The 12061-nt window shown below is 45.4% G+C and overlaps 1 protein-coding gene across 3 annotated transcripts in view; it reads left to right on the top strand.

The window, feature by feature from the left end:
• The window catches only part of ACOT7 (acyl-CoA thioesterase 7), a 277637-nt gene that overhangs the window by 245390 nt on the left and 20186 nt on the right, over positions 1–12061 (top strand). For all 3 annotated transcript variants that reach the window (XM_068240526.1, XM_068240525.1, XM_068240527.1), the window contains one exon: positions 4993–5177. In XM_068240526.1, the coding sequence (XP_068096627.1) occupies positions 4993–5177 (185 nt within the window). The remainder of the gene's footprint in view (positions 1–4992; positions 5178–12061) is intronic.

The raw sequence follows: 12061 nt of genomic DNA, 5'->3' as shown, positions 1-12061 counted from the left end.
GTTGATCCGCATAGTTTGATCGGTATCAGGTTTCAGTTTCACACAAATGCTTGCTGGTAGAGAGTCTTTTTAGTATACTGTTGAAGGCTTTAGCCAGATGTGGTACAAGAATGTCTACACATTTTCTATAATATCATCAATACTAATATATTGCTGTAAAGCCATCTGGTCCTGGTTGCATGTTTAATGTTAATAATTTAATTGCTAGCTGGATTTTTGTTTTCTCCAAACTGCATCTAAAGCTTCCAATATTTTAGTTGGATTTGCTGTGAGGGCATTTTTGCCTGTTCTCAATTAATAGGCTTATTCATTAAAGGGTCAAAAATATTTGAATAGAGAGAGATCTGTCTCTTAGTTGAATCTGTCCATCATGGCGAGATGTATGGGCACCTTTACACTGATGATCTGCCCTCTTGCCTCTTCTATGAAATGTGCACATTGGCTTTGGTTAGACATTCTGGGGTTTGAGGTATCCGTATCGACTTTTGTGGACGCTTTTTTGTGCATGCACATTTTAAAGCCTTGTACACATGCTAGATGGTCTCGGCTAAGACAGCCTGTCGGGTCTGCCGCTGTTGAGAATCAAGCATGTGCACTACATCATATTCAGAAATGAATATGGCACTAATGATGTCTAAAATTTCAGTTGTTTCAAAAATTGGAAGTGAATAGAGAGAGCTGTGCTTCCACACTGGTCAGTGAAGCCATCTATTGCCAAATGGGCCAATAGGCAGGCATGAAAGGTAAAGAATGCTGTACTTCCTCCTAACACTGCAGGCTTTCTCCTGACAGTTTTAGAAGCTGTTCTTATTTTCATATATTTCTCTGGGATGTTATTCTGCAACCAGAATAATTTTGTCAAACTACTTTCATTATGTACTTTTTCATGTATTTCTCAGTTTACGTTGCTTAACCACTTGAGGACCACGATGTTAACCGCCCCCCCCCCCCCCCCCCTGAAAGAGCAGGCCATCTTTTTACTAATTGGGCCACTGCAACTTTAAGGCCAAGCTGCAGGGCCGCACAACTAAGCACACAAGTGATTCCCCCTCCCTTTTCTACCCACCAACAGAGCTCTCTGTTGGTAGGGTCTGATTGCTCCCCCAATGTTTTTTTTTTAATAAATATTTATTACATTATTTTTTAAATAAATTTAACTATTTTTTTAATTTATTTTATATTCCCCCCTCCCTCCCTTTCCCCGCTAGCCAATCAGCGTGATCGGCTGTCATAGGCTTCAGCCTTCCTGGATCACTTCCTGTACTACAGAGGGGACAGCTGTGTCACACGGCTGTCCCAAGTACAGCGCTGCCTTAGATAGCAGCGCTGTACAGGTATCTTAGATGGCGGTTTCACCGTCTAACTGAGCGGCGATCGCATTAGCGCGCACAATCTCCTGCTAGCCACATTGAAGGCCATTCACGCCAATCGGTGTGGAGTGGTCCTGGGGCTGCTGCTGCATTCATGCCAATTGGAGTGGAGAGGTCGGCAAGTATTTAAGGGATATCCAAGGCGATTAAAAAAACTAGCTGTACTTACCTGGGGCTTCATCCAGCCCTTAGAGGTCACATATATGTCGCCACAGCTCTGGTCTTCTCCCAGGTCGCGCTGGTAGCCTCTGCAGTATAGCTGACCCCTGGAAAGGTCGGCGTCTTCTAAGCAGGCGCAGGCATGCGCACCAACATCACCGGATGCGTACTGCGCCTGCGCAGGCACAGTATGCTCCTGATGACGTGAACGTATTCGTGTGGCGTGGGCGCACCCATGCTCATGCACAGAAGACACTGCAGAGGCTCAGGGCCGGATTTAGGGAAAGGCCTCCAAGGCAGGTTCCTAGGGCGCCAGAATGTTTGGGGCGGGTGGGGAGCCGCCTGTGCCATTTCCTCTCCCCACGTTGCAACAGACCGTCCGCATTTCCATCCACAGCCGCCCGCTTTGCACACTGCTGCCTGTCATGAGTGTTTGCAGCCAGCGGGCGGCTACAGAGAGGAGTCTGGGGACAAGAGTGGCAGCGGTATCACAGCGGCCGGTGTGACCGCATGGAGGGACAGCAGCTGTGCCTGCACCGTGCACGGAGGTCTCCCATGCTGCTGGGGCTACACAGATAGCAAGTCGGAAAACCCCAGGGCTCAGGCAGAGAGATCTCTGTGAACAAATCAGCAGGGCCACAGCAGCTGTTTGTCCCTTCTCACCTCCCTTCCGAGGCCGACAGGAAAGCAGTGGGGAGGAAGAGTGTGATCAGCTGCTCGGAAGTTGGGACTGGAGCTCACATGGTGGGAAGAGCCGAGGCAGAGAAGCATGGCTCTGGGTGCAGCTTTCCCGTACACAGAGAAGAGGCACCTCAGTGCAGATAGCTGGAGGATCGGATTTCTGGCTCTGAATACTTCTGCATCCTGTGACTGCAGCAGCTGCCAGCTTGTGAGTTCCTGTTTGTAAGTAGCTGCTGTGACTGCATGCTTGTCCCATACCCCTCTAAAGAAGCAAGCACCACTGCTCCCAGCATGCCCCCCCCCCACTCCACAGAGGCACCACAACTCCCAGCATGTCCCCCCACTCCACAGAGGCACCAGTGCTCCCAGCATGCCCCCCTTTCCCACTCCACAGAGGCCCCACTGCTCCCAGCATGCCCCCCACTCCATAGAGGCACCACTGCTCCCAGCATGCCCCCCATTCCATAGAGGCACCACTGCTCCCAGCATGCCCCCCATTTCATAGAGGCACCACTGCTCCCAGCATGCCCCCTACTCCATAGAGGCACCAGTGGTTCCAGTATACCCCCACTCCATAGAGGCATTACTGCTCCCCGTAAGCCCCCCACACTCCACAAAGGCACCACACCTCCCAGCATGCTTCCCCCCCCCACTCCATAGAGGCACCACTGCTCCCAGCATGCTTCCCCCCACTCCACAGAGGCACCACAGCTCCCAGCATGTTCCCCTTACTCCATAGAGGCACCACTGCTCCTAGCATGCCTCCCCCACTCCAGAGGCACCACTGCTCCCAGCATGCCTCCCCCACTCCAGAGTCACCACTGCTCCCAGCATGCTTCCCCCCCACTCCATAAAGGCACCACTACTCCTGGCATCCCCCCCCCCCCCCGTAGAGGTACCCTTGCTCCCAGCATGCTTCTCCTCTCCAGAGGTACCACTGCTCCCATCATGCTTCACCCTCCACTCCATAGAGGCACCACTGTGCTTCCTCCCCAATAGAGGTACTGCAGTTCCAAGCATGCTCCTCCTCCATGTAGTATTGGGTTGTCCCCTAGGGCTGACTGGCGTAACCCCCTGATCTCCCCCGGCGGACCACTTTTCATATTGGAGGAGGCCTGGCAGCCAGCTCTGGGGCCCTGGGGGACAACCCAATACTATAGGGAGACGGAGAGGCATGCTAGGAACTGTGGTGCCTCTGGAAGGGGAGGAGCATGCTGGGAGCTGTGGTGCCTATGTGGAGGAGAGGCATATGATGAGAACGGTAATGCCTTTATGGAGGGGTAGGGGCATGCTGGGAGTTGTGGTACCTCTATAGAGGAGGGGACATGCTGAAAGCTAAAGTGTCTTTATAGAGGGGGGGCATGCTGGGGGTTGTTTGCAGTTTGCCCCTATGGAGACACTGACCCTGGCTAGACCATTTATTCTTTCCCTACCCTGGCAGACATCTTCTCTGTAAACTCCCCTTAGTAGTGGGGAGCCTCTGGACATATCTCCCTATACCCCACTATTCTAGTGCTGTATCCCTCTCTGGACGAATAGGTATCTTCAGTACACAAGCGTGACCGTATCTGTACTGGGCATATGCAAATAAGGTCCGCACATGCCCAGTAAAATGCTTGTGCATGGAGGAAAACAGCTACGTGCCTTAGTTCTACTGGGCATGCACCAAACTCACTTACGCATTCCCAGTGTGGACATACTTGTCCTCAGCCACGCTTGCACAATAAAGTAACCTATTCGACCTGAGAGGGACCCAGTGCTAAATGGTGGGATATAAGAGGGGGGTTGTTGTGTTTTGCATTTGTGTATTGATATGGTTGGAGGGGGGCGGCTGGTGACAGTGGGCCTAGGGCGGTAAAAAGTACAAATCCGGCCCTGCAGAGGCTGCCAGCAGAACCCGGGAGAAGAACAGAGCTGTGGCAAGGGACACACGTGACCTCTAGGGGCTGGAAGAAGTCTCAGGTAGGAATCCAAAATAAGTGGAAGTAATAGATACTCCACAATTAATTTGAAGAAATACAAACTGCATTATTATGATAATTAAAAAATAATTTTGACACTGTTTTCCAATAAAATAATATAAATGTTTACTAATAACTTGCAGCGGCACTTCGTACCCATTTTCCTTATTTATATTATGTGTTTATAATTGGGTACCCACAGATATTATTATTATTATTATTATTATTATGATGATGATTATGAATTGTTTACAAAGCTCCAACGTATTAAAATGTACTCTGAGAACAAAATCTTGGTTAACATTGCTAAAAACGATGTGCAGAAGTGACTATGTAGTAGATACAGCCACTTTCTGATTACAGTAGTTTCTGCATTTTCTGATTAGAGCAATGACGTGATAAGTAAGCGCTGATAATTACATACTGTAGCAAGCAATTTGGCACTATCCATGTAGGCAGAAAACATGCAGCAGGAATTAGGTAAAAAAATATAAAAATAAAGTTTTAACAGAACTATACTAGGCAGCATGTCCATTACTTCCCTGTGCAGTAGGAAATAATGGATGTATATTACAAACCAGAGACTATTCCAGAAAAGGACGGGACCCTGGTTGCAAATTTGTGCCAACTTATAGGAAATCATTATTTTCTTAAAGGCCAAGTTTTCTGTATACGGTAACTATTGTTCTCCAATTATGATGAACCCTTCTAAATCATATCTCTTCCCATCCCCTTCCATTTTTAGTATTGTTCTACTAAGTATCCATTATTATTTACTAAAAGTTACAACCAATACATGAACAACATTGTTTCCATTTCAGGTTGCCTTGTCACAGTATCTGGCCGCATGACATTCACCAGCAACAAGTCGATGGAGATCGAGGTGTTTGTAGATGCAGACACTGTCATTGGTGACAATCCGGAGCTGTATCGGGCAGTCAGCGCTTTTTTTACCTACGTTTCTCTCAGCAAAGATGCCAAACCACTTCCAGTGCCTCAACTTGTGGTACGTAGAAAGACTACTTACTTTTGTACTAACCATCCTGGTATCAAAACTGGACAAACAAGATTACATAATTTTTTTACCTTTTCTGTACAAAATGGATAGGAAAGGCTCTGGGTTCTATAGAGTCTTCCTGTTCTCCTCACAGTGCCCACGCTCCAGCGCTGGATCCCCAGTAAACAGTCCCCGACCGATGGGTCGGCAGCTGCTTACTTCCGCCAGTGTAGGAGTTTTCTGCAATCTTCGGGAACCGAGTGCTCCCGAAGATAGGCCTCTCCGTACTGCGCATGCTCAAGTATGTGAGAGAGCGTGCTTGCGCGTGCGCAGTATGGAGCGGCCCGTCTTTGGGAGCACTCAGCTCCCAAAGACTGCCGGAAACTACCACAGTGGCGGAGGTGAGCAATCTCCAAATCATCAGTCGAGACTGCTTACGGGGAATCCAGCACTGGAACGTGGGAACCGTGAGGAGAACGGTAAGGCTCTATAGAAACCAGAGTCTTTCCTCTCTTTAGGTTATTTTTTTTTGTTAACAATTCAGACTTAATTTAAGTGTTAAATAAATATACTGAGTTATGATTTGATCCAATAAATGTTTAGTAATGAATACTTGAATTGTTTTTACATACACAATGTGAAAGTGCCTGATTCAATACTGACATTGGTTTGTGTGTTCCTTGCACATCTGTAATGAGGAGAGTCTGTGATTTCATTGTACAATAAAGTGTAGTTTGATTACAGGAAGAGAGAGAAGAATTATGAGTTCTGCCGTTGCTGTCATGCATTGTCTACTTCACGTGACGAACTCCAGTCCTGGAGGGCTATATTCATGCCAGTGTTTAGGATGGTCTGAGAATTGGAGACCTGTGTTGCACTCTATGAACCACACCTTCCCTGATTCACTCCCATCAATTAAAGTGGTCTAACACCCAGCATTTCAACTTTGCTTTAAAAGATTGCTTACAGCTTAGAAACGATTATGCCAGATTTTTTTTTTAGCAGAAATTCACTGAATGGATTAAACATGACATTTTAGTGCTGCATTTAGCTAGAAATCCTCCTCCGTGCTTGCTTGTTTAGTTACAAATGTATCTATCTACAATGTAACAAACAAACACTGCTCTGAGAGAACAAAGAGGGCTTCCCCGGCAGGCTTTTCAGAGGTCTAATTGCATTCCAAACAAAGATACATTTGTAACTAAAGATAAGAACGGATGCGGATTCCTAGTTAAATCCAACACTAAAATGTCATGTTTAACCCATTCAGTGAATTTCTGCTTAAAAAAAATCTGGCATAATAATTTCTAAGCTGTAAGCAATCTTTTAAAGCAAAGTTGTAATGCTGGGTGTTAAACCGCTTTAATTTGAGCTGTGCCAAAAATGTGTGGTGACTTCAGCCCTTGAGGATTGGAGTTCGACATCCCTGCAAAGGTTAGGGGAGGAGCTTTGCCCAGATTGTGTTTCTAATCTGCAAATGGAAAAATAGTTATGTCAGAGCTACAAAAGTGTGTTATCTGATATGTGAGTGTTTTGTATGGCTGTACTACCTGGAGATCTGACTGGACAGAGTTGCACATTTTTAGCAGGTCACACTTTTCATTTATAGTTCCTTCTGTGTACTACACTGTCTGGCTGGAATGTAACATTATTGCTGAACTGTGGGTCCAGTGTTGTTGTGCCCATAGCCACCCTTTCATTCAAGCAATTGCTTCCTGTGATTTCTAGAAACAAAATGCACAAAATCTTTAAATTATCATTAGAAAAACATGGTCAGGCAACTGTTGGATAACCCCTTCCATTTTACAAACAAAGTAATGCCCAGTTACCATCCTATCATTGTGAGATCTGCTATCATGGCTAGGCTAAGTGCTTTAATATCCCTATGCCTCCTTAATGGCATTGCGGAAGTGAAATGAATACATCCTCTATGGCAGGGGTGTCAAACTCAAAAACAAAAAGGCCCGAAATTGTACACTGGTACTTAGTGGTGGGCCATCCTCAATGTCTTGTGGCCACCGCCCTCCCTGATAAAGTTCACCGGTGTCAAATGCCCCCCCCCCCTCCAACCCCTATACATTTCCCTGATGTCTAGTAGTCCTCCCTTCCCTATACAGTTCACTGGTGCCTAGTCACCCCCCTCCCCTATACAGTTCCCTGGTGTCTAGATGCCCTCACCCTCAACACTACCCTGGTATCTAGTGACCCTTCTGTCTCCCCTGTACAGTTCCCTAGTGTTTAGTGCTTTCTCCCTACCTCCCCCATATGGCTTCCCTGGTGTTCTAGGGCTTCATCTCCAATTTAGCTTCCCTGGTGGTCTAGAGTGGGCCAAACATAATTCAAAGTGGGGAAACCACTCAAGGGCCAAATGTAATGTGCTCTATTGCCAGTGATCCCTTCTATAGAGTAAGGAAAGAGAGCAGGCAGGGTGTGTGTGGCAAAAGTTAGAATCTGACTGCAGATTCTAAATTAAAAACAAGGAATTCTGGTCTTTATTTTTGTATTTATTTAGAAATGTTGGGCAGCAGTGGCTGGATGGGTTCGAAAAGTCTCTGGGAGACCGAATAGACATACTTGGAGTTCAGTCCAGACAACTATTCTTTCATGGGAGTTTGTGTTTCCTATACTTTAGTCATCTTTGGAGTTCAAGAATCTCATCCAAAGCTGGGGTATTCCGTTTTGGGTGGAGGCCCCCTTTTGGCTTACTCTTTTCTCCACTGGTATAGTTTTCATTTCATGATCAGCCTGAAACATGAAACAGAAGTAGATGAGGGCCAGGATTACAGTCTCATTTCCATAACACAAATATATTGGTAGCTATAAATAATCTGCAGAGCGCTTCATGAAAATTCATCCTGCATAACTAAAATCTCCCGACAAGGGCACGCAACATAAATCACGTGTTGAATATAGAACACGACTGTGCATCGGGCAACTAAGTCAACAGCAACATATAGCTGGCTAGTAAGGATTTCTGTTAGAACTCTTTACAGAAGAAGGAACTCAGGCTACATATACCGGTACACTTTATTTTTTTTCTCGGCTGAAACTATAAAAAAAGACAGACTGAAATTTGCTGAAATGCTTATTGCCATAGTGCTTCTGGGAGAATGTCCTTTGAACAGATGAGACTATTTAGCAAGTTTCATCAGCTTTATGGCTGCACACAAGTTTTTCAAAGAAAACAACACCATACCTACTGTGAAACGTGAGGCTTGACTGTGCAGTGGAGCTGCTTCACTGCATCTTGTATGGCATACATGTCAAACTCCGGCCTGCAGGCCAAATTTGGCCCTCATTGCCATTAAAGTTGGTCCCCAAGTGGTTTCTCCCTTTTGTATTATGTTTGGCCCACTCTAGACCAACTGGGAAGCTATATTGGAGATAAAGTCCTAGATCGCCAGGGAAACCATATGGGGGAGGTAGGGAGAAAGCACTAAACACTAGGGAACTGTATAGGGGAGTCTAGACACCAGGGAACTGTATAGGAGAGGGAGGACCACTAGACACCAGGGAACTGTATAGGGGTTGGAAGGGGGCCATTAGACACCTGAGAACTTTATAAGGGAGAGAGGTGGCTACTAGACATTGAAGTTGGCCCACGACTAGGTCCTAGCATTCAATTTCGGCCCATATTTGAGTTTGACCCCTGTTGTACAGGATGCTTTGCGTCTATACAGAGAATGATGAACTGTCAAGATTTTCATGGCATTCTAGAGCAAAATGTCAAGAAGCTCTGTCCCAGCTGTAGATTATGGGCCCTCCTAGTAACACAATAGTAACACTGCGGGTGGAGTGCCTCATACAACATCGTTTAGTGAATTTTCATTAATCAATGTGCAATATGTCAGAAACATTTGTTTATTGCAAAAAATAGGTCTGAAAAATTGCTTAGTGGGTATGGGCATTTATAGCCCATGATTCCAGCGCAGGTCCTCTCTAAACCTATTCAATAAAAGCTATTCAATTGTGGCATACATTTCTTGTGGCCACTGGCATCTAAACTGGGCATGCGCAAGTAAGATCAACGCATGTCCAGCGGAATGAAGTATTTGTGCATTGAGGAAAGAAGCCATGCACAAGCAACTTTCCTCTACTGGGCATGCACAGACCTTGCTCACAGATTCAATCATCCATGGCTGGGAGCACAGCCAGAAGATGAAGAGGGTCCTGTGCTGGAACAGTGGTCTCGTCAAGGAGGCTTCCAACTACTGAGGTTTGTAAATTTTACTCCCCCTCCCCATCACAGGTTTTCTTTAAATACAATGACCTTTATTTCAGCGATGGTACGTCCTTTTACATGCAGGTGTACCAACAGATTTGTTTCAGTGTGTAGATATTTCAAAAACGAACCATTCTGCGTGAACCTGACAGAATCTTTGATAAAGAACTACAGTATAGACATCATTTACTTCTCTTGTGAGTCGTAACACATTAAATTGAGGTCTCTATCGGGCATTTTTTCTATACTTGCAATCCCTTGCTTCAGGTACCCGACTGACTCCACAAAAAGATCTTGTTAGCTGGCGCTATTTTTGGCCATGATCCTAATGGAACATCGGTCATTATCCGTCTCCTATCTCTAATTATAGAATACGAACACTGGAGTGTGACGTCTGTGAAAAATGAGGCACATGCATGAGATTATTGCATAAGATCTCAGAAATAAAAGTACTCATAAATATTGAATGCTGTCTAGAAGGGATATGGAACAGTACCTATAAATAAAGTGAAGCATTTAAGGACCTTCAGAGAACACGAGCTATTGATCACAGCACTTTATTATTCTTTCCTGCAGAATTAAATATTTTCAACAACAAAAAATCAGGATTTACACAAAGGCTGCAGAAGCGCATTGATATAGTGTGCAGTGTGAGATAACTCAGTGTAGAAAATGAGATGCACCAACTGACTGCATTCAGGAACAATGAACAGAGAAGGCTTTAAAATTAACTTAACATGACACACATACCTGTCCAGCTATTGCTTTTAATTGTAAGAGAAACCTAAACTGAGCGGAACATGCAGGAGCCATTGTGGACTACCTTTTGAAAATGCTACCTGCCTGGCTATTGTGCTTATCCTGTGCATCTGAAAACTTTTGAATCACTGTCCCATAATGAGCATATAGACTAGGCTATCTCACTCTACTTTAAGAACTCTGACTGGTTCTTTGCCCTGGTATGAGACAAAATTATATTTATACTTTGCCTTTGCTTCCTAGTGAGTTGTTGACTTATTTTATTTATTTATTTAAGTATTTATATAGCGCCGACATATTACGCAGCGCTGTACAGAGTATATTGTCTTGTCACTAACTGTCACTCAGAGGGGCTCACAATCTAGTCCCTACCATAGTCGTATGTATGTATCGTGTAGTGCATGTATGGTCTAGGGCCAATTTTTTTGGGGGGGAAGCCAATTAACTTATCTGGATGTTTTTGGGATGTGGGAGGAAGCCAGAGTGCCCGGAGGAAACCCACACATACACGCGGAGAACATACAAACTCCTTGCAGATGTTGACCTGGCTGGGATTTGAACCGGGGACTCAGCGCTTGCAAGGCGAGAGCTCTAACCACTATGCCACCGTGCTGCATGCAAAAAGGTTAGCGTTGGCACTGGATTCTGAAAAAACAAGCCTGCGTTCAATTGCAGACAAATGCAAATATCATGCAGAAAAAACATTCCTTGTGAGGAATTGTCTGCAGTTAACACAGACACAAGTCTGATCCCTCCCCTTCTTTTTTCTGCTGTAGCCAATTAGCCCTTGTGTTTGGGATCATTGACATGTTACAAAGTCCAAATCCATCCCATCCACAGCTTCTGGGCTCATGAGTGCAATATGTCTTCCAGCATTCTTTGAGAACATGCTTCATTTATCTTGCCATCAGCTCTGACCAAATTCCCTGTTTTGCTGTAGCTCACCGACACCCCCTCTCCCCACCCCATTTGCCCCAAATGCTGACAAATTTAACATCTATTGTTGTGACCATAAAGTTCAGTTTTGGTCTAATCTCTCTAACTGAATTTTCCAGAAGGTTTGATGCTTATCTTTTGCACTTACATGGAATTAAACTTGGCACTTACTTAATGGGCAATATGATATACCTGTAAGTACAGACAGTATAAGTATCACAAGTCAAGCACACCATATACAGTGGCTGGATAGTGTAATGGTTAAGGGCTCTGCCTCTGATGTAGGAGTCCTGGGTTCAAATCCTGGCTCTTCCTACTCAGTAAGCCAGCACCTATTCAGTAAGGAGTTCATTGGGCAAGTCTCCCTAACACTGCTACTGCCTACTGAGTGCGCTCTAGTGGCTGCCTCGCAAGCGCTTTGAGTCCGACAGGAGAAAGGCGCTATACAAAAAAAAAAGGAATTATTATATGAGTATATACAGGCCAGTGACTGGATAGTGTTCTGGTTAAGGGCTCTGATGTGGGAGACCAGGGTTGGAATCCTGTCTATGGTCACTACCTATTCAGTCCTTGAGTAAGACTTCCTAGCACTGCAGGGTGGCCCCTTGGGTGCACCTTTAGCGGCTGCTCTTGAGCACTTTGAGTCCAGCAGGGGAAAAGCCCAATACAAATGTTAGGATTATCATTTTGTAGCATTGGCAAAGTAGTGGAAACTTGACCATGCAGTCCATTTTTCCTTATTGTGCATCTTGAAACATCCATGTCACTTTTCTGTAGAGAAGCCGGGATGACAGCTAAAGTTATTTGTTGCTTTTTCCTTGAATCCTAAAATATTCTTCTGGCCGTTCTGGCTGTAATGTTTGTTAGTTTACCTGGACATGGCTTGGTGTCAACAGAACCACCTCAATTTCCACTTCTTAACCAGCTGAGCGGTCTGGACGAGCTCAGCTCGTCCAACACCGCCAGCGGCTGCCGC

Source organism: Hyperolius riggenbachi, chromosome 6 (assembly GCF_040937935.1).
Source record: "Hyperolius riggenbachi isolate aHypRig1 chromosome 6, aHypRig1.pri, whole genome shotgun sequence".
In the NCBI taxonomy this organism is placed as follows: domain Eukaryota; kingdom Metazoa; phylum Chordata; class Amphibia; order Anura; family Hyperoliidae; genus Hyperolius; species Hyperolius riggenbachi.
This window is presented reverse-complemented; position numbering and strand designations above follow the sequence as displayed.